This window comes from Vombatus ursinus, unplaced genomic scaffold, assembly GCF_900497805.2.
Source record: "Vombatus ursinus unplaced genomic scaffold, bare-nosed wombat genome assembly UNPS02014810.1, whole genome shotgun sequence".
In the NCBI taxonomy this organism is placed as follows: domain Eukaryota; kingdom Metazoa; phylum Chordata; class Mammalia; order Diprotodontia; family Vombatidae; genus Vombatus; species Vombatus ursinus.
The window spans coordinates 31246619-31270656 of NW_020954588.1; the positions used below are offsets into that span (position 1 = coordinate 31246619).

General features: G+C 38.9%; 1 protein-coding gene across 1 annotated transcript in view; it reads right to left on the bottom strand.

The window, feature by feature from the left end:
• Positions 1–22767: 22767 nt before the first annotated feature.
• Positions 22768–24038, bottom strand: part of LOC114053209 (EGF-like and EMI domain-containing protein 1) — a 726964-nt gene continuing 725693 nt past the window's right edge. Inside the window, exon 24 of the mRNA XM_027876127.1 lies at positions 22768–22851. Coding sequence (XP_027731928.1) covers positions 22782–22851 — 70 coding nt within the window. The 3' untranslated portion in view covers positions 22768–22781. The remainder of the gene's footprint in view (positions 22852–24038) is intronic.

The following is a 24038-nucleotide window of genomic DNA, read 5'->3' on the forward strand; positions in this document are numbered from 1 at the left end:
TTCTTTGTCTCTGTTTCATTTTGTCATTCTTGTTTCTATTTCTGATTTTCTCCCTCTTTCTCCTCCTTTACCTTTCCTTATCTTCCTCCATCTTTGACTCTACATCTGTCTATTTCTCTCCTTCCTCCTCACCTCTCTCTGTCACTCTTTATCTCTCCTCTCTTCCTCCATTCTTCTTTCTTTCTCTTGCCCTTTTTCTTCTCTTCCTCTCCCCCTGGTCCTCCTCCCCTCCTCTTTGTTTTTCCTTCCTCCTTCCCTTCCTCTTTCTCCTCTTCCTCCCCTTTTTCTTGTTCCCCTGCCCCTTGTTGAGCCCATTGAAGGAAAACAGCAGTGAGGGACCTACCCCACAGCTAAAGAAAGAAACAAAGCACATTTGAGCACCCCCAGAAGCCCTGGAACTTTGCTCTCCTGCTTGCTTTCAGGTTTGCTAGTTAGCACTATTTATTTTACTTTATTTTTTTTTTTAAATTTAGAAGGGCAGAGACAAATGCCTTTGTGGCAAGATGAGACAACAGTCCCTGAACCATGAAGGAGGAAGGAAGATAAGATCAGTGAAGTTGTTTGCTCGTAGAGTTTGAAAAACAAGGGTGGAAATTTTGAACTTGCTGCTATGAAAAAAGGCAGTGGGTGTGTATTAGAATGAGCACTGGGTCTAGGCTCAGAAAACTTGGGTTCAGATTCTGACTCTGTGACTTGTCACCTATAAGTCCCATACCATTTCTGGGCCTCAGTTTCCTTATTCATATGCTGAGGGGATTGGACTAGGAGCTCCCCAAGATCCTTTTCAGTCCTCAATCTATACTTAATGATGCTATGATCTAAGCTCTCTTCTAGGTTGAAATCCTATGGAAATGTCTGATAGCTAAAAGGGGTCTTCCAGGTTCTTCATTGTCTTTCAGTTTGAGAAAAATGAATAGTAATATAGTACTTTAGTAGTGTTGGTACTATATAATACTTAAAAGTTTTCAAAGAGTTTTTCATATATCTCATTTTATCCTCACAATAACCCTGGGAGGTAGGTACTATTATTACTTATATTTTTACAGATGAGGAAATTGAGGCAAGCAGAGGTTAAATGACTTGTCCAGGGCCACAAACTTAAGTGTTTGGGGCTGGATTTGAACTCAGATCTTCCTGACTCCAAGTCCAGTGCTCTCTCCACTGAGCCACCCAGCAGCCTTCAAAAATAGCCATTTTGTTGATTTTGAGGCACTGCCAACTCTTATTCTCCTTCAAACACCTTCTGATCCTTTATTTAATCCTTTTGCTTTCACCCTTATCACTTTCTGTATCTCTGACCGAAGAACTGGAAGTCGGTATCCCTTTTAGACTTGATTTGAAAATGTCCCCAAACATCTCAGTCCATGGGGAAATAATAGAGTGATCTGAATGAAAAGATCTTAGAAAAATATTTGGAGAGCATGGAATCTAATCTTGGCTTCAACACTAATGTAATTGTGTGGCTGTAAGACTATCTTATGGTACTATGACCTACACATATATCTTGTGGTTGGTCTTGAATGTCCTCTGGAACTAGCTTTCCCCTACCTGTAGGAGAGTGGTGTGCACAGAAAGAATGTTTCTTGTCACCTACCTTTCCATACTGTTTACTTATATTCACTTATGTACTTTTTTCCTCCCTTCAATATAATGTGTTTCCTACCCTTATAAAAGAAACACATTGGTAGGGCCTCATGAGCTGTAGTTCTGAGTAGATTCTGATCCACATTCACAATGCTACCCCATCAAACATAAATTACATTCTGAGGCAATCAGGACAGACTTGGCCCTATCCTCAGAGGGACTGAAGGTGAAGGTAAGGAGGTGTAACAAAGAAAATAGCCAGAGTGACTGAAGAATTCATGTTTGTGATCCCTAAGCACCAAAACCACTCTACCAGCCCAGATGTTTTTCTTATCTGACAATCTGCTGCTTGGTTTATGGAGGCACAAAGAATTCTCCTACCTTAAATTGATGAATTTGGGAAAAATTTTCGAAGAACCTTTTTGATTTTGTAGTACAAGTAAAGGAATGTACTCCCTCCAGGAACACAGGGCAAAGGATAGTTCAGACAATAGATTCAGAGATGGCACTCAGTTATGTTGTGGCATGCTCCCGAAGCAGGACAAATGTCACAGGCTGGCTCATGCCTTTACTGTATACTTTGAGATAACATCAGTAAGTTATAACTAGGTAACTTTCCTGAGATCATGAGCAATGTGAGCTCCCTTCCTGGAATCCATAAACTAACTTTGGAGATGGTTAAACTTGCCTTATTATTTTGGCCCCAGAAATCCTTAATATATCATAAACACACTGTTATATGGTATATAATGTGACATCATAGAACTTTGTGCCAATTTATCCTGGAGTGAACCTGGAGTTCAACTGATGTCCCATGACCATCTGGAGAAGATAGCAAGCCAAGGACATTTTAGAGGCAGCTTGGCCCAGATAGGAGAGGCTCGAGTTGATGTATTACACAGCAGAGTTCTATTTTCTGGGCTGTGTAGGGGATGTTGTGCACAGGTATCATAGAATCACCGATTGTCTGAGATGGAGGCCACCTTTAGTCCAATCTATGACTCAATGAGTATCCCTAAAGTGTGGTTATCCAGGCCCTGCTTCAGAAAAAGCATTATCTCAGGAGACAATTCATTGCACTTAGGACAGCTCTCAAGGATATGAAACTCTACTCCATTGGGGCACTTTGGAAGGTGTGCTTGAAGCCAGAGGAACCAGATTTAAATCCTGGCTCTGTCAATTTTTACCTGTATGATTTTGGACAAGTTAATTAACCTCTCTGGGTCTCAGTTTCCTTATCTGTAAAATGATATGTTTGGACTAGATGGTCTCCAGAGTGTCTTCTAGTTTAACATCTATAATCTATAATAATGTAATGACTCATGCCAAAGTTTCCCTTCCTCACAAAACCTCACGGTAATAACCGTAAAACAATATGTCTACCCTAGGCATAGTGGTTTACAATGGCCTGTTCTAAACAAAATGGTGTGGTGGCCGGGAATTTGTTAGAGCAGAACCAAAAATCAGAAGCAGCAATTTCCCCATATGTGGTGACAGACTGGTTACAGAAGCACATCCTCCTTCAATATCATCAATACAAGAAACATTCCAGGGGGTTAGCTCTGGACATTTATTTCACATGTTTACAGGAAATAAGATATTGAGCCCTATGAGAATGATTATCTGCAAAGACTGGGGTCCATGTATTTTGCTTTTTATTGATACATTCTGTTCGGGCACATCTGTTAACTTACCAATAAACAGGCTCTCATTCCTATAATAGTCTCATATAATGAGCAGTTCAACAAAACCACCTAATACTGACTGTTCAGTTGCAACCATATCCTTTTCCTCTCTCTACCTCCCAAAAAAGTTTATTGTTAATTAGCAGGAAGATAAGATTTCTGTTATAAGTTAACAGGAAGAAGGATTTCTGCTATAACCTTACTATTTGGGATTTCCTATTGTTCACTGAGGGGCAGCTAGGTGGTGCAGTGGATAGAGTGCCGGACCTGGAGTCAGGAAGACATCTTCCTGAGTTCAAATCTGGCCTTACATACTTATCAGTTGTGTGACTCTGGAGAAGTCACTTAACCCTGTTTGCCTCAGTTTCCTCATCTGTAAAATGAGCTGGAGAAGGAAATGGCAACTCGGTCCAGTATCTTTACCAAAAAAACCCCAAATGATGTCATGAAGAGTCAGACATGACTGAAAATGACTTAACAACATTTCACCTGAGTTTTGTTGCCATTTACCATTGTCTTCCTCTCCATCATGGTAGCCATTGTGTGCTTGTTCCTTGCTGTTCTTTCTTTGCCCTTTATTATTCTTACACGTCCTTCCCATGTTTCAGCTCATAATTCTAGCTTTTGGTGCTGTTATAAATGTTTCTGCACATATGGGTCCTTTCTTTCATGCAATTGGATTTAATTCAATTCAGCAAGTATCTGCTAATTCAATGATTCGAAAAGCATGCATTGTGTACACCTACTGTGTACAAAGTAACTGTGCTAGGTGTTAATGATACAAAAACAAAAATGAAACAGCTCCTGCCTGAAGGTCATTATTGCCAAGCATGGAGCCGGGCACTGGGGACACAGATGAAGAGCTTAACAGTCTTCTCAAAGAGTTTTCATTGTACTGGGAACTTAAGCTTCCCCTATATTCTTGGATTACCTTGGCCTCTACACCCAGTAGGATCTTAATAAAAGGATATAAACCTTTTGGCAACTTGTCCCAAATAATTCCCATTTTTTCCAAAAATAGTTGGCCTAATTCGCAAGCTCTCCTGGCGGTGAATTAGCAGACCCATTAGCCCCTAGCTCCTTCCAATCTGGATTGTTTCCATTGCTTACCTCTGTTGCCAATTTTAGTGGGGTGACATGATACCAGACGGTTTCGTTAATTTTTATTTCTCAGATTATTAATTATTTTGAACATTTTTTCAGTTGAATGATCTGTATATATTTAAAGATCACCTATATATGCACATGTTGTCTTTTCCATAAGAAGGCAAGCTCTTTAAGGACAAGGACTGTTTCTGCTTTGTCTTTGCTCCTCTAGAATTTAGCTCTGTGCTTGACATAAAGGAAGTGCTTAATACTCGCTTCTTGATTTCTTGATTAATTGCTACTCATGTTATTGTCTCATGAACTGTGATTAGCTTCTTTTATGCCCAATGCAAGAACAATATTGTGCTTCCCCCATCCTAATAGTCTGGAAAGTTTTGGATAGCAGATATGTATTTTATAAATTTTTGGGTGCACCTTAAGCACCTCAGGCAAATTCCTCACTTGTTCAGTTCTGTTACGGTTCTAGTTTTCCCTTTACCTTAGTTGAAGTATCTTCAGAATAGAATGGAAAACCATTTACAGCATTTTCTGCTCCAACAGAAGCTGGTTCATTCTGAAACTCTCACTACCACATGTTCCCTTCCCCCATGTTCTGGTTCTTATTCTTTATTCACTCCCTTGTAAGTCTCCAGCCCATTCTTCAGTCGGCCTTTTTGTCAGGACACATCTTCAAGGTTAATATTTAAGTATTAATTAAGCACAGCCATCCTTTGAAGATAAGTAGGTAAACAGACTAGCCAGGCATAACTACAGACCCCATGATAACAAAGGTGTCCATAACTAGACATCAAGGAATTGTAGTATATCTTTCAAAATAGAAACAAACCATTTTTAATCTTAGATTCATAGTAGCTTTGGTTACCAAGGCCTGGGCTGGCTCACCTTCACTCAATTCTTTTCACTGGAGACACACCTCCAAACAAATGCAGGTAAGATTGAACTTTTGCTAATGGCTACTCAATTTATCTTCCCAAGAAAACAAAGATTAAAAGCTTTCTTTAAAGAGAGTGTGTGAATGTCTTTATCTGGTGAAGAGGTGTCTTTCCAAGAATCTAGACTGAGTCAACAAAATGGAGAAGAAAGCCAAGATCTCAGACTGAACTAATCTTCTAAATAAAACACTGGTCTTTCTATTGTCCCAAGGAGTTTTCAATCAGCTGGCAAGTGTCCAGAATCACTGCAATTTTCCTTCTCATGTTGACTGAAAGATTTGAAAGAGTCGGTGCAAAATCAGAAGTAGATATGATCGGGGGGCCTTTAGAAGCCCAGATTGAAAGTGTCTATAGAGTGATAGAGGAAATTTATTTGAATCTGCCTTCTTCATAAATATCCTGCAATTGGGTTATCTTTGCTTAAGAAATTACCTACTATGAACACAAAATACTATGTTTAAATACTATGTCTAAAGTGACAGTAGTTATCAGCCACTAAATTTGAACTCCATTGTCTCGCTGTAATGTGACAGAAACTCTGGTTCATTGTAATCTATAAACTCTAACAGTTCTCACCAAGCTGGCAAGACCTCAAGAACAGGCCAGGCCTATAGACTGAGGGTGAGCCTGCTGGAGATCAAAGAGGGTCATCATCACCAGAAGTTTGGACCCTGAACATAAAATATGTTTGCTCACAATTCATAAAAACCACCTACTAAGGGGTGGAGTGGTCATCATCTTTACCTATAAATACCCATGGCAACGTGGCAGAGGGGAAAGAACCCCAAGCCTATCTTGTGAAAACTATGTGATTTGGGGCAGGTCATGTAAGCTCTCTGGGCTTTTTGAACACAAAGACTGTTCATTTCTGTTTTCGTGCCTATGCAGTGCCTAGCACAATGTAGTAGGTTCTTAGTACGTATATATTTTTTGGTTGATGGTGATAATTAATAATAATAGCTAATAGTAATAGTGTTTTAAGGTTGGCAAAGTACTTTCACAAATACTATTTCATTTGATCCTCATAACAGCTCTAGGAAGGTAGGTACTATTTTTATCCCCTTTTTATAGATGAGAAAACGGAAGCTGAAAGAAGAAATCTGACTTTTCCAGGGTCTCACAGCAACTCTAAAAGGTCTTCTTCCAAATCCAGCTAAGCCATTCTGTCCACTAGTCACATGTACTGGATCTCGTGCTCTAGCACAGGGATAGGGATCCTGCGGCCTGGAGGCCACATATGACCTTCTAGGGCCTCAAGTGCAGTCTTTTGACTGAGCCCAAGTTTTACAGAACAAATTCTTTTATTAAGGGGATTTGTTCTGTGAAGTATGGATTCAGTCAAAGGGCTGCATTTGAAAACCTAGAAGCCTAGAGTCTAGCCTCTCTCCCATTCCTCCATTTTCCCTGGGTCATTTCCCACTATCAATGCCACCAGTGACAGAAAGAAGGCCTCTCTTTAGAAACTACCCTCTCCTATAGGTCAAGCTTCTTCCTGAGGGATGATCGTTGGACTATCAGTCTTGCTCCTCTCCTAATATTAAAAAATAGGTAAATAACTTTATATTGCAGGAAAGAGAAGACCAAAGATTCAAATCAACTTAACAGGCCAAGTCAAGTGAACAAACATTTTTTTAAGCACATACTAAGTGCCAGGTAAAAACCAATCCCTGCTCTCAATGAACTCATAGTCTGAAGGGGCAGATGATGTGCAAACAACCATGGACAAACGAGATATGGACTGGATAAGTTGGATATAGCCCTCAAGAGAAAGCACTAAGGATAAGGAGGGGTGGGAAAGGCTGCTTTTAGGGGGTGAGATTTTATCTGGGGCTTGAAGAAAGTCAGGGAAACCAGGAGACAGAGGTGAGGAGGGAGAAACTTCCAGGTATGGTGGACAGTTGGTGAAAATACCCAGAATCAGGACATGGAGTGTATTGGGTCAGAAATAGCAAGGACAGTGTCATTGGATCACAGACTATGTGGAGGGGAACAAGGTTTAAGAAGACTAGAAAGGCAGAAAGAGGTCAGGTTGGGTTGATCTCTTAGAAAGGCTTTAAAGACCAAACAGAGGGTTTTATGTTTGAGCCTGGAGGTTACAGGGAGCCACTGGAATTGATTAGATTGGGGGTGATGTAGACAGACCTGCACTTTAGGAAGAGCACTTTGGCAGTTGAGCGGAGGATGGACTGGAGTAGGGAGAGATCTGAGGCAGATAGACCCCCCAAAATCATGTCATTAGGAATGTGGGTGTCTGGGAGGGCATGAACTGACCATGATATTAAATACCTTGGTGGCTCCTACTTGCCCCTTTGACATTTATAGACCTTCACAACCTGATTCCAGCCAGCATTTCAGTCTGGTTACATGACTCTCTTTCATACATTCCCTGTCCCAGGAAAACTGGCTTATTTGCTGTTTTTCCCACATGACATCCTAATTCTGTTTTTTCAATGGCTAGGATTTAGGAATATCACTTTTTGCAGCTATTGGGAGGCTATTGAAATAGTCCAGGCCAGTGGTGAAAAGGGCTTGAACTAGGGGGGGGTGGCTGTGTGAAAAAAAGGTGATAGATGGGAATGATTTTAAAGAGACTGAATTAATAAGTCTTGGCCACTGGTTGGATACGGGGTCAGGGTAAGGTGGGCAAGAACCTGGCTAAAGACTGTTGATGTACTGGACAGAAACAGGGAAATTAGAAATAGAGGTTGGTTGGGGGTAATGAGTTCTAATTTGGGCGTGTTGAGTTTGAGATCAACATTATTTAATAGCCATTATCTCATTACAACCTCTCTATGGCTAGTAGGGCAGATATTATCATCCCTACTTTATAGATGACACAACAAAAGGACAGAGAGATTGAGTTGACCAAGAGCTGAGTTGTGATTCAGCTAGTTAATAAAAAATGTAAGAATAGACCTCAGTGTTCTAGCCTCTGAGCCTTGTGCTTTATCTCCTGTTCCAGACCTTTCCTAAGGGCAGAAGTGTTAGAAATGTAGCCTAAGGGCACGGCATATACAATACTCCCCTGGGCAGGCTGAACCAGATTATAATGTAATTGGGAAATATTTAACAAAGTAAATTCAAAATACAATAGAACATAGATAATGTTAATATATAAGGATACTTAGTGTGGTTTAATGGCACATTTTTGTTTGACTCTATTGCCCTAGTGGACTAGCAGGGAGGAGGAGAAATGAAATAATGACGACTTAATAAAAATTAATAATTGGCGATATATTGATTTATGCAGAAGTATATTCTATTTCATTTTCTCATCAATGTGGAATATATACTTTAATTACCTAAAATTTTAGAGGTACTATTATTATTATCATTAATTTTGAGAAGCGGCATGACATGATAGAGGGCTGGTCCTAGAGTCAGGGAGACTTGGATTTGAGTCTTGCCTTTAATACTTACCAATTGTGTGACCCTTGACCATTCATTTAACCTCTCAGAAGCCCAAGAAATGTAAGACTACATGTGTCACGCAGGAGAAAGAGTTTGAATTCAGAAGACCTAACTTGGAATCTTGGTTAAACCATTGGGCAAGTCAGTCTCTTACCTTTTCTTGGCCTTAGCTGGACTAGACGGCCTCTAACAAATGGTCATGTCGAGCTCTAAGTCTGTGATGAGCTCTCATCTATGTTTGTGGAGGGAGTTTCCGTACCTTGAATCATCCCCACCAATATGATCACAGGAAGGACACAGAAGACTTTGTTTTTCTGGGCAAAAAACAAATGAAACCAAAGCAAGGCAAAGCAACCCCTACCCCCAAAAAACCTCACACAAACAAATAACAAAACAAAGAAAGCAACATTGATGGAGAGGAGGATTTGCCCTAGAACTGGGCCCCTGAGAAGCAAGCACAAGGCATGGCTTGGTGGAAAGCGAACAGGTGTTTCTGTCTCTCCAACACCCTTCCAGGCTGGAGCTCCCAATGTCCAGAACTTTTGTTACTCCCACCCTGGGCATGTTCCTCAACAACACAGAATGGCTAGCCAAGTCATGCAATGCTTTTCATGGAAAGGGGACAGAGAGAAATGTTGAGTTAAAATATAGCTGAGTCTATATTCTGCTCCATTAAAATTGGAGCCAACCCTTTGGACTGGTAAGGCCAGTAAGCCTGCTTGTACTGTCTAATCACCCCCCCTTTGGGGAAGGTTCTCATTAGGTAAAACTGGGATTTGGCCTCAACTTGGCTATAAATTAAAAAGTGTACAGCATCCCCTCACAGTCCCTGCACCAGAGTTTATTTGCCCTGACATTAAAAAATAACACAAGCTACTCTCAATGGATTCATTAAAAATTTGATTTCTCCCTTTTATAGCTGTTTTGCCTGGCAGATGGCTCTAGTATTTTCCCTATGCTGCATTTTTTGAATTAAGTGTATATGGTGGGCTAGCAGTATCCTCTCGTGCCAGGGAAAAGTTACATGTGAGTTTCAATAGAATTGCATTATTTGGCATCTACTGTCCACACATGTTCATTTGGCTGATTCAGGCTCAGAATGATGATGGCCATAAGGGGAAGGAGGTGTTTGAAAGTTAAACCAGAGGCCTTAGGAGTCTCAAAAAAGGATGAGAAGTCTACAGGGAAAGAAGCTTAGTGTATATATATATATATATATATATATATATATATATATATATATATATGTGTGTGTGTGTGTGTGTGTGTATATATGTGTGTATATATATATATATATACACATATATATATATGTATGTATTTGGCTAGGCAATAGGGTTAAGTGACTTGTCCAGGGTCACACAGCTAGTAAGTGCCGTGTGTCTGGTCTGAGACCAGATTTGAACTCAGATCCTCCTGACTCTGGGGTTGGTGTTCACTGCGCCACCTAGCTGCCCCCTAAATTTAGTTCCCCTCTTCAATTTCTCTTTGTTGTTGTTGTTGTTGTTGTTTCTGGGTTACCAATTCTTTTTTTTTTTTTTTTTAATATGAGGCAATTGAGGTTAAGTGACTTTCCCAGAGTCACACAGCTAGTGAGTGTTATATGTCTGAGGCTGGATTTGAACTCAGGTCCTCCTGACTGCAGGGTTGGTGCTCTATCCACTGTACCACTTAGCTGCCCCTTTAGTATTAAATTTTTAAAAGTCAACAGTTTAAAAAATCAACAATTATAAAATTCTCTGTGTGGCATTCTAGGTCCTTCATAATCACCCCCCTCACCCCTCACCTTTCCAGTATCCCTTGCCCCTCATTCTTCAGTCCAATGGCACTGGCCTCTTTGTGTTCCTGTCACAAGACACCCCTTCTCCCAACTCCAGGCATCGTTTCTGGATGCCCTCCATGCCTAGAATGCCCTTTCTCCTCATCTTCCCCTCCCAGCTTAAATCCTATCTTCTATATGGCATCTTTCTCAATCCCTCTTAGTTTTAGTGCCTTCCCTCTGTGAATTATTTTTAAGATTTATCCTGTATATAGTTTATTTGTACATAGTTACACAGCTACTAAGTGTCTGAGGCTGGATTTGAATTCAGGCCTTACTGACATCAGGTTCAGCACTTTATCTATCATACCGCCTAGCTTCTTACACAGGAGAGGTCAGTCTGAATGGTCTGAAAGGTCAAGAAAGGAGCCCTGGAACATTAGCTGAGCCTCAGAGGAAGAAAATACAACCAATAGATAAAGAAGATAGGGTTCAATACAAGCAAAGTGAGGTATTAGACAAATTAGAATGAAGGGACAAGATTAGATGTGTTTATGTTGGGGGTGGTAAGAAAAGCAGGATCTGGGAAGAGAAGATGGCTGGTCATGTAGCGATTGTGAGGGAAGTCAAGCTCACAGCCAGAGTCCTCTACCAGGACCCTCAATATGTCAGGAGGGAGCCAGAAGGCCTGCAGCATATAGAATAGAATGTACAGGAAGAGTTCATGACAGTCTGTGCATGACTCAACCAGGACGGGCAGGCGGGCAGGGACAGGTTATGATCTGTACCATCAGAAGGGAGGTCCGATCAATGAAATCCCCCATCTCTTTGAGTATTCAAGTATCCCCTATATACTGGATTAATCTTTATGTTGGACTTTGTGCTCTTTGGAATAAATATGGATCACAAAGGTAGATGAGTGGTTCTGTCTTACTCTTGTCCATTGTGGCCAGAGAGTCACAGAGACAAGATCACTTGAGTAGAAGAAACAAGAGATGTGAGTTCTTGCCCCAGCTCTGTCAGTATGAGCTTGAGCAAATCGTTGAACTTTTCTGACCCCAAGTGTTTTTATCTATAAAACGATAGCATTGAGTTATATGACCTCTAAGGTTATTTGCAGCTCTGCAAGTTCTGTTTTAAGCTAAGGTAACCCAGTGGACAGAGCACCAAGCCTGGAGCCAGGAAGACTCATCTTTACGAGTTAAAATCTGGCCTCAGACACTTACTAGGTTCGTGACCCTGGACAAATCACTTGACCCTGTTTACTTCAGTTCCTCATCTGTAAAATGAGCTGGAGAAGGAAATGGCAAACCACTTTAATATATTTGCCAAGAAAAATTCAAATGGGGTTATGGAGTGTCGGACACGATTGAAAAATGACAAAACAACAACAAAAATGGGGCAATCTTAAATTAAATTAGCATTAAAATGAGCACAACAAAAAAAAATAAGTATCCTATTGCGGTGGGGTGGGGTGGAACTACTTAGGAGGTGGAAGGAAAGGGAAAACTTTTCAAGCTGAACATTAGTGTGGTGCAGTGGAAACTTTATTGGTTGTAGATTCAGAAAAGTTGGGCTTCAAATCCCTCCTTTGCTTCTGTATGACCTTGGATGAATCTTTTGAATGATTTACATTTCTTCATCTGTAAAAGGAAGAGCTTCTTCTCCATGCTTCTGAGATGTCCTCTATTTCCAAATCTATGATTATCAAATGGTCCAAATGGAGAAACAAAAATGTTCCATAGAGTTTTTGGCCCCGTACTGATAAAATTCTTTAAATTAAAACCCAGGATTGGTTTGGTTAGTAAAGCTCTCATATATCTGAAGTAATTTCATTCCATCTCAAAACATTTCTTTTTTGTGCATAGATGATAGAACATCATTGCTACCTTTAACTCTACATTATAGATATTTATGACCCCACATAATTATGAGTAGGCACAAAGTCAGCATATGTTTAAAATATTTATTAGAAATTAGCACCAGTTTTTTTAATAGTACAACAATTATGTGAATAGAATTACAATATTAGGCAAAGTTTCAGATGACTTTGGGGGGATTATAAATGCTTGCTTTAAAACTTATGGGTAGGAATGTATTTTTTAAGTATGTAATGACTGAAAGATTGAAGAATGAATGAGTACATCCATTCTTAGATCATGGATATTACTTAAGTTTTTGTCAGAATTTTTGGAATTTTGCTTCACTGGATGAATGGATAAAAGGAAAATTTCTTTGGCTAATCAGCCATACAGTGACTAGGAGCATTAATTTTGGTCCCCTATCAATCTATTCATACTGATAGCAAAATGAGACCAAAAGCCAATGTTGGCTAAAGCAGCCTTATTAAGGGACCACTGTGACTTCCTTGGTACCTTAATAGGCAATTAAAAAAATATGAGTACTATGCTTGTGTGGCTGGAAAGCTATGCCACTGTGCTAATTAGTATCAAGAAAAATGGAAATCTGTTGCTAATCAAAATAATATTTAGCTAAAATACTGTAAAAGCTTAGAGGCTAAAATCTCAGATGTTTAAAGAAAACCTTATAACAAGGAAAAATGGAACACTTTACACATTTAGATTGTTTTCCCTGGAAAGAAGGCAAGGTCATTCCATGAGCAGGATGCAATTAAGATTTTTATTCTTCACACCTGTGCTCAATGGCATGCAATTAGGTTCAGTAACTCATTGTGATGACAATGAAGGTATGGAAGAGTTAAGCCATACCAAAGATGGGAAAGATTTCTATCAGCACAGCTCAAGGGACATCTCGCATAGAAGGCTGTCCTTGATAATCCACTTTGCTTCTTGAAATTAATTTGAATATAGGTTGTTTTACTTACTTCTGCATATGTTGTAGCCTCCCAGTGAAATGTAAACTCCTTGAGGCCAAAGGTAGCTTAATTTTTGTTTCTGAATCCCCAGCACCTAGGACAGTGCCTGCCATATTGTTGGCACTTCATTTGTGTTTGTTTAGCTGAATGGAAAGCAAGTTAAAGCAGTACAAAATGTCATCTTATTATTTAAAAATTAAAAACTTCTTTTGTGAAAAAGGGTCCAGTTGGGGAAAATTCTGGGATATACCAGGTGTTCAACTGCAGTAGGAGATCACCTCCCCTTACCCCTGCCCCTAGAGGTTACTTTGTCCCTTGTGGTCCTTGAATCACATATAATGCCTTCTAAAATATAAGTGCTCTCCCTTGTTGTTGGCCATTCGTCCTTGGGCCTGCCCTTCCAGCACAGAACATTTTTCTCATATCAAGGAGATGTGATAGGGTGCTGAACAGCACTGTGAGTCAGGAAACCTAGTCTTACGCTTGTTTCTGTTGGTATTTGACCATTACACAAATCAATTAGTCTTTCTGGACCTCAGTCTGTTCATCTGTAAAATGAGAGAGTAGCACTAGAATTCTATGGTTCTAAAGAACTTCATGATTTTCAACTCATTGTCCATTGCTCTCTTCATTTTTGTATATTTGGCAAAATTAGATATAGTAGGGCCATGCAGAGTTAATGTATTCCAGCTTGAAAATTGCTCAAAAAGATGAGTTTTCGGTTGCCTAAAACATTTTTCTCCTGCCTTATTAATTCAACAAATTAAAAATCTAGTGTAACAAATTTACTTAGAATAAGGCATGTTTGTAACTAAATGGAATGATTTTTTTTCTATATATGAATGTCAATTATGTGTGTATCTGTTTGAAGTAATTTGTGAAGCTTGTTTTCAAAAACATTTTTATCTTAGCTTTCTTATGTCAATAGCCTAAGGAAATACCACTGTAAGTGAGAACATTGATCCACAGGAAATAGATGATTAGACAGAAAGGATTCCCAAGCATTCATGTGGGCAAACCTACACAAATGATGTCATTTTCAGTGGGGATCTGGAGCCATCCTAATTGGTAATGATGATGATGATGATGATGATAATGTCATTTGTAGAGAATTTTAAACTTTACAAAACATTTTAATTACAGAAGTCATTCCAAATAGGTAGTGAAATATCAATCCCATTTTACAGATGGGGAAATTGAAATTTCAAGAAGTCAAATGACCTCCCCAGTCACACAGTCAGTAAGAGTCAGCAGCTAGAATGAAAACAATTCTCCAAATTCTGCATCCAATTCTCTCTTCACCACTTGAAAGTAGGCTCCTGAAACAATGTGTAATGTATTAACTATCAATTAACAACTATAGCTGCATTGAAATCCATAAGATTTAATTAGAGAAGGATCTTGACTTGGATAATTTTTTATTAATCTCACAAAGAAGAGAGGATTCTAGCCTGCTGTTAAGCACTCTTTGGGTACCCTTAATCTTTGATATTACTTAGGCATTTAAATAAGCAGTTATACCCTCAAGTTATATATTAATTTTAATGAAAATAGGCTGTCCTCATTTGCCAGCATGTAATCACAATGCCTGCTTCAGTTTCATTTTAGAAGAGCACCATTTATGTCACATCTCCCAATTACACTAATTGGTTTAAATGTAAATACACAATTATTTACTGGGTTTATAGTACACATATAAATTGCAGACCAAAATTACATGAAAAACTCTGTCCAAAGAGATCGGCTGATATCACTGCTGGGAGTTTCAAAGGCTCTGACTTAAGAAAGATACTCTAGCTTTTGAGGTATCCATAGGAAACAATAAACTAAGAAACAGGGGTGTCTATAAGAAGCAGAGTTGTAAATAAACCCTTGCTGGGTCCAAAAGTGCTGCCTTTCTAGCACTAGATGAAGAATTTGTTGGTGTGTACATGTTTTTTGAATGGGAAAAGTACTTAGAGTAATAGAAATTCATGAATAACTCACTGATATGTTTGTAGATCATGCGTGTTCAAGGAATTGACATGTTGTGTGAACTTACATGCAGGAAGGTAGGAGGAAGGTAAGGCTTTGCTAAGCTAAGGACCAGTCAACACAAACAACACACCAGGCATTTTATATTACTTGCATGGAAAAATGAATGTTTGATGTGTTTAGTAGATTAAGTAGAAAACCAGAAATATATTGTTACATAAATGCCAGGGATAATTACTTGTCTTGCAATATAATCATTTTCTTAAAAAGCACCTTGCAAGAATACTTTGTGAACACCTAATATATCAGTGCTATAATTGTCAAGATAGAACAGAATGAGGGATATGGACATGGGATGGGAGAAAAGAGATTTCTCCCTTCTCTCCACCCACATGTTTCCTTACTCTGAAATCTCTGTGTCAACATGGCACTAAAGTCATTGTTTTGTCTGTGCACCAAATGAACAATAGGTCTATTGCAAAGAAAAGGCCAAAATAGAACAATGATACATACATACATATATGTATACATATAGACATACATATATATTTATATAGTTATATATCAGTTACATTCCAGTAGACTATAGCCACTTGGGAGGCAGTAACTCCTTCATTTTTGTCTTTGTGCTACATGAGTATAGGGCAGTGCCTTGAGCAAACAGGAAGGGTCTGAGATTTTCTTCAGTATAGGGAATTCTCAGTATGGGAACTCCCTTCACCAACATAAATTGCAACCTGTCTTAACCTACTCAGTAAGCCCTACAGAACTGCTCAAGACATAGAGTCACACAACTAGTAGTAGTCGGAGGCAGAATTGGGGTAGGTGCACAGTAGATAGAGAGTCTGGATTAAGGAAGATCTGAGGTCAAATCTGACCTCAGGCACTTACTAACTGTGTGACTCTGGGCAAGTCATTTGATCCTCTTTGCCTCAGTTTCCTCATCTGTAAAATGGGCTAGAGAAGGAAATGGCAAACCACTTCAGAATCTTTGCCAAGAAAACCCCAGATGGGGTCATGAAGAGTTGGACATGACTGAAAAACAACTGAAAAACAACCCCAAGCTCAGCACTTGATCCATTACTATTTCTGACTACTTGTCAGATAGTTAGTACTTAATAGATGTTTGTCCAATTGAACTAAATTAAATAATTTCCTTCACATCCTTTTATCCAGGTTGATATTTGCTGTGCACATTCTAAGGAGCTGAATAAGATTAAAATGATAACATTGAAATACTAATATAGAAGAACTGACTTAATGAAATCCAAATACCTTGAGTAAAAATTTTATATATATATGTGTGTATATATATATATATAAAACACATATACATATATGTATACATATATATTTAAAACATGGAATGATGATTGTTAAATTGAATTAAATTATAGCAAGCTATAAAAATATGAACTTTTGTATGGAGCAAATGGGAAGATTTTGCCATCATTAGCTAAAGCTAAAAGGCTTTCACTATGGACACATATGTTAAGCAGTTAACAGTTATTTCCTCAAATGCAAAAGGAGAGGGTTGGATTTGCAGGATTATATGATTCCATGATCCTAGGTCATTAAATCAGGTACATTCAAAACCCAATGGATAGTTTTAAATAACCTCTCAACTAACTAATCCTTGGTTTCCTTCACTAGTGTACCTTTGCTGAAGCTCTTACTGGAGGCCACACACACACATAGAGGGAGGGAAAAAGGGAGAGAGGGGGAGAAAGGGAGAGAGAAAGAGAGAGAGAGATGGAGAAAGACAAGAGGAGAAAGAGGGAAAGAAAGAGAAGAGGTGAGAGGAAGAGAGAGAGACAGAGAAAGATAGTGAGACATAGAGAAGTTACAGCAGGTGACTAGAGCATAGAAGTTAGTATTTCCCAATTCTTTGCTGGGCCATTTTTGCCTTTGTCCCCTGATGCTTGTACAAAAGAAGCTGTTTCTCATAACGCGCTTCATGTTTCTCTCTATTTTGGTGGCATTTAGAATGAAATTTGTTATGCAAATTTAGGGGGAATTGAGAAGGATCAAAATAATGCTACAGAAATGCTAATAGAAGACATTTAACTTTTTCAGTTTCTCAAGTATTTGAAAATGTGCACAGTGAAGACCTGGAGAGGAAGCGTTTCAATAGCTCCTCTTTTATCAATAGACATGAAGGAGATGCTTCTGATGGGGGCCCACAGTCAATTGTCCATCTCTGAGGCAGAATGAAGAGTGGAAAGAAGTTTGGGCTGGGAGTGAGAACACCTAGCCCCCATATCTTTGTTAATAACTGTGTGACCTTGGTCTAATCATTCATTTCATCTCCATGAATCTTGGTTATCTAAAAAACTGGCTAAATTTCCACTTTCCACATTTCCACTAGCTTGTTGTCAGGACCAAAACCGGAACTTGGTAACTTAAACGAAACACTCCTGATGTTTAGCTCTGTTTCCTAGACTCCCCCCACCCCCAGGATGTGTATTTCTTATTTGAAAAACATCAAATGTGAATAAAGGGGGTGGGTGGGAATGAATCAATTTAGAAACATATTCTTCTTAGGGCCAACTATAAGAGGCAGATAAGTAGATAGAAAGTTGATATGGAAGTCCCATAGACCTGAGTTCAAGTGCTGTCTCTAGTACATACTAGCTATGGTAAAACCTCCTGTTTAACCTCCTGTTGCCTGGAGAATCTCTATAAAGCCCACGAATTGCTGAGTTGGGATGGATCTGCATTGGTAAAGAGAGTTTCCTTACTGGATATTTCCTCCACCAATAAAATTACAGGTCTAGAACTGTATGCTCTCCAAATAAAGGGATAATTAAGAATCTTCAAAATTTTGAGTGCACTTAATGTTGTCTGTAATGGACCAAAACAAGTGGTTTTCACTGAAATCTCTACCAAATTTCTAAAATGTAAAATGCCATCAATGCTTCCTCATCTCTTCACTAGGCTCTTTCTACAGCTGAATACTGAGTTTATTGGAAGCCAAAGTGAAGCATCCACATGCAAATCCGCCTCCTACTTTCTAATTTCTTTCTTTCTAATTGAAGAGCTATCATTTATACTAATGATTTTAGAATAATTTTAAGTTTCTCTAAAAATTATCTAACTGAGGTATTCAGCTGCTTCATGTGGGAATCTTAACGTCCAAATGGAAAATTTACAAAGACCAAGGCAGCTAGGTGTCACTTTGAAGGGTTAAACACGGGCCTTGTGTTACAAATGTCCTGTAAGGTAACTGATGTCTATGTGTGTGTATTATATCTTATATATACAAAAGATATGCTAATATATATATGTATACTAAATAGGATAACATACTAAACATACTATACAAAGCGTAATAATTATTTTTTCATAATAATTGAGTAGTGATGTTAACAACTGCTGACATTTCTGTGTATTTTAACATTTTATGAATTGAGTAAGAATTTATTAAATGCCTATTTTGTTTCAGGCACTGTGCTAGGTTCTCCTAGGACCTAGCATAGTGCTCTGCTCACAGTAGGTTCTAAGTAGATGGTTAGTGGAAAAGCAAATGAACCAATCGATGAATATATAGATATATACAGCTCAAGGCTTTTTTATTTAACTCCTATAGTTAGAGTTGATGAGTTATTTCTTGATACTATTTTTTTTTTGAAAGAAAAGAGTTGAAAGAGTCCAAAATGCCTTAAGAAAGATGATTAAAGCGTGTAACTACATGGATTTCCATGAATGGCCAACATAGCTGCCTACATTTTAGTGGTAGATCATGGGTGGGTGGAGCTAAGAAAAAGACACCCCCCCCCAAAACCTCTTAATGATAGAGATTCCAATTTTATTCTACACCTGGCAATACAGGGGATGCAATTGCGGACCTTCATCTAACCTAGAGAATTCTTTCAAGGTCTTGTGCAGTTCAGGTTCTACTTGAAATGCTCCTGGATGGCAACTTAATTAAGATCAACCTTTCATTCTCCAAAGTGAAGACCACTCCCTAAATAATGAATATTTTGCAATTATGATTTTTGCATAGATTTTATCAAGTCCAGTAGGTTCACAAAAGGTAGGGCAATTCAATGGATTTGGCAATGAAGTCTCATTTTTGAAATGTGCTTATGGCTTAACAGTAATTAATTGCTAACTGGCCTATCTCTAGCTCTTTAAAGTTGTCAAACACTTTGCACAAGTGATCTCATTGGACCCTCAAAGCAATCCTCAGCACTATGGGCCCTATTATTATCCCCCATTTTACAAATGAGAAAACTGAAGTTCAGAGAGCCTATGGTCATATAACTCATAAACTTCAAACACTTATTAACTTAGGAGAAGTATTTTATATGCTAATACTCATGGATTGTCTGCTTCTGATGATTTTAGATGAAAGCTAACCATAAGAGCACAATGTTGTAGGAAACTAATTAATAGGTGTTTGAATAGGGAAGGAAGGATTAGGACCAAAAAACTCTCATATTCATTTTTTTGAAAGCACTTTTCTTTTCAAGCTCAATTCAATCAACATGGCAAAGAATCTTTCTTTTTTGAAATAGACTTGTTGCTAAATAATAAGATTTTTAATAATCTTTGACAAGTATATCATAGTTTCATACATTTTTATTTGATCTTAATGGCCCTTTGAGGTAGGCATCATGATGCCCATTTTGTAGGTGAGAAAACTGAGGCTGAGAAAGATTATGTAATTAGACTGTGGTCACACAACTAATAAAGGTCAGAGCAAGGATATGAACGTTGGTCTGCTCTCTCCAAGTTTTGGGCACATTCCTTGAGAGTGTGCTGAACCTGCCCTAGCAGCCTGAATTACATAGGATTCTAGGTAATGCAGAATGGAGGAGGTACAGTTTTTCCACTGAAACCTGCAGGGTCAATGCACAGAAGGCATTTGTCACCCACACAAATTTGAAGGCCAAATTTATATCTGCAATAGGTCAATTGAACATTGAAAACAGACTTTCTGAGAGAACTTGGCTTTCTTGTTGTATTGTTAATCATTTCCGTCCCCACACCACCCCCTTCTCCCAAGGGAAGGCCAAGTTGGTCATATTGACTCATAACCATGAAAGGCATGGCCAAAAGCCACTCTTTCTACACTCTATCCCACCCACACCCAGCATTTCTCAAGCTAAATCAATTAACAAACATTTAGCAAGTCCCTACTATGTGTTGGGTGCTGGGCACAAATACAAAAACAATTTCTATTGACAGAAAGGTTACATGTTGTAGTTTCAAGTATGTTATAATAGGACATTACTCTATTAACACTAAGGAATAAATAACCTCATGGGGAAAAACCTTAATTTGTATGTCCGTAATGGACTCTCTTTTGGCAGTCTAATGAAGCTTATGAAACCTTTCTCTGAATTATTTTTATAAACAATTGAAGGAAGTGTTAAGTTCAGTTAGAAAGTAGTTCAAATGAAAATGTAATTTTTTCACCTCCAAGGTCACGGACCCCTTGAAGTCCATTCACAGAGCTCAGGTTAAGAACCCCATGCTTTTGTTTCAATACTCGCCTTGTTGAGGCCTGAAAACATATGCTGAAGGATCCAGAATGAGTCAACAGTGATGGCTGGATCGTTTAATTTAATTTCTGCCTAGTTCATAAGGTTGTTATGAAAGTTATTGGTGAAACACAAACAAAAACGGGATGACCTGGCCAATTTGCTGTTTAACTTAATTTGAAAGAGTCTGGATTTAGAGTCAGAGGATGGAAGCAACATGGTAGAGTGGAAATGGCAATGGCCATGGAGTCCATTCAAATCCTGCCTCTGACATTTACTAGCTGTGTAACCTTGGGCAAGTATTAACAAGCATTTCTGAAGGGCCTACAGGGTCCAGGCAAGTCTCTTCATCCATCTTAGACTTGAATTCCTCACATGTAAAATGACATGATTTGGATTAGATGACCTCTAACATCCCTTTCGATTCTATGTGTATAACCTTGGTTCAAATGTCAGCCCTGCTGCCCCTTGCCACTTGGGTAACTTTGACATTTAGCCTTCTGAACCAGTTTTCTTATCTGTAAAATGAGAGAGTAGGGTTAGGTAACCTGTAAGACCCCTCTAAACTCTAAACCTCTGATTCTATGGAAATTCATAGGGAAAATTAGGGTTTCATTGGGAAATTCATTGACTTTCTTATGAAAACAAAACTTCCAGTGACTCTGAAGCCAATCTTACAATGATCTATTGGGTGTCTTAGCTTTTCATGAGCCAAGTGTGAATACATTTTGATGTAACCTACACTTTGGTTTCTTCTGTCTTCCTCTTTTTCTATCTTTTCTTCCTTTGTTCATTCTCTCTCTCTCAGTCTCTCTCTCTCTGTCTCTCTTTCTGTCTGTCTCTCTCTTTCATTCTCTCCTTCTCTTTCTTTCTTTCCCTCTCTTTTTCCATAATGCTATGGAGAAGAAAAAGGACTTTGGGGACTGTTTTATACTGAGAGCTATAACACCAATGAATGTTATCCAAACATTTTTACCAAACAAAGGGATATTTTAAATGTCAATATTACATCTTGGACACTGGCCTAATAAAGTTATTCATCTTATCTGAGAGGCCCATTAGATCCATTCTGTATAACTGTGCATCATAGGAGAGTATAAACCCCACAATGTCAGCAAGAGAACCAGGGGCAAGTACCTTCATCAAATTAAAAAAAAAAAAAAAAACAACTTCACCAAAGGAGAGAGATGAAAACAATGGACCTCAAATCATGCTCAGTTTATAGCACCATTTTTTTCCCACCAAACAATCCTGGCTCTTCTACTTATTGCTTATGTGACTTTAAAGCAAGTCATTTAAACTCTCTGGGGCTGAGTTTTGTCATCTGCAAAAAAAGGTGATTGGCACAGATGACCTCTAAAATTCTTTCTATCCATGGCTTATTTCCCTTCTGCTTGCTAATTACGGTTAAATTACCACTAGATCTTTGGATGGCTCCTAGCAAATGTTCATGCCATCTTTCTATCCTATTCTTCAGAAGGATAAACACTCAGCTCCCCCACAAAAGGCAGGCCAAGAGATGAGTATAAGAATACTCAGAAAAATGTTAACAAGGAAGCACAATCCTCAGACTAAATAGAGGAACCTATTTCCAAATTTAAATGATGGTTGTTAATATAAAAAAGTTCATTTATTAGTTGATGTTGCCAATGTTGGGAGCTTAGAAAACCATAATTATATTCTTTATCAGAAGAAATTTGAGAGGTTGAGCTAGGGGAAGGAAGAAGAGGAGATGTGTGTGTGTGTGTGTGTGTGTGTGTGTGTGTGTGTGTGTGTGTGTAGGGTCAGAAAGTCAAGATAGGGGCATCTTCCCCAAGTCTGGGTTCCATTCTTCTTCACCCATTGGGAGAGACTGGTAGGCTGTATCCACTGTGGGATAGAACGCTTTACAGCTTGGGATGAGTTGAAGAACCTTCCCTCTGGGCTACTGTTTCTTCTCCGAGTCTCTCTTCACAGGTTGGTCCCATCCTCTGCAAGGGGCACGCACAGTTCCCATTCTGAGGGTTACATTGGGATCCTGGGGAACATTGGCACTGCAGAGAGCAATTGGGCCCATACCGATCTGATCTGCATTCTGTAAAGTGAAGAGGAAAAACAAATGAAGCAGTACTTTACAAGATGCATTTTTTGGGATTCACATTGATTTTTGTTATTGCTTCTTGGCTCTCAATAAAATAATGATAGACTCAGAAAGTCAGTTGGTTAACTATGTGGTATCTTCTTCCCACCCTGGAATGTTATATAATGAAAAGGATTAGTTTTCTGGAAAAAGAGAAGGGGCTAAGAAAATCCAGGAGATCAGGGGAAAATGGGGGGAAGCAGAGGACAGGAGACTAGCTTTTATTTCAAAGAAACTTACTTAGATTTCCTACAGAGAGGTCGTGTGGAGGAGGTTTGGGAGACAGCAATCAACAAGAGATCAATCAACAAGCATTTAATAAAAACTTCTTATGTTGGAGCATTTGTACTAGGAAATGGAGGAACACAGATGAAGTCCTCCAGATGCTTACATTCTATTGTGGAGACAACATTTATACATATAAGTATATACAAAATTTAAGGGGTAGAAACTGGACCTAGGTTACATTAGCAGAAGGAGGTCCTAAGTGAGAAATCTCCCTGTCCTAAAGTCTGTTGGCACTTTCTATGAATTTTATAATCATAGGGAGATGCTTGACATAGTGGAAGGTCATGTGATTTTGCCATGGTCATATAACCAGTATGTCTCAGAGGTGGGAACCTGAATTTTCCTGGTTCTGAGGCTAGTCATGCTGTCTCTGTCTACACAGGCAATATTTACAAAATGAAGGCAATGCAATTTTGGGAGAAGCTGCAGTATGGGCAATTAGGGGATAGAGTGCTGGGTCTGGAGTTAGGAAGAATGGAGTTCAAGTCTCATCAGACACTTAATAGTTGTGTGACCCTAGGCAACTCATTTAACCTCTCTTTGCCCCAGTTTCCTCAACTGTAAAATGGGGATAATAATAGCTCCTACTTTCCAGGGCTGTTGTGAGGATAAAATGAGATAATGTTTGTAAGGCAGTTAGCTCAGTGCCTGGCTTAACAAATGTTATTTAGGAAATATCTCTGTTTTCTTCCCTCTGAGCTGAGATCTCTCTGCCTTCTGGGAGCCAGCTCTGCACGCACACTGGACAGATCAGCTTGCAGTAGACCAAAGCCTAGAGGTAGAGGGAATGGCCCTTGTGACCCAGAGATCCTCATCCCAGGAATTGGTGATATTCAAGGATGTGGTTGTGGACT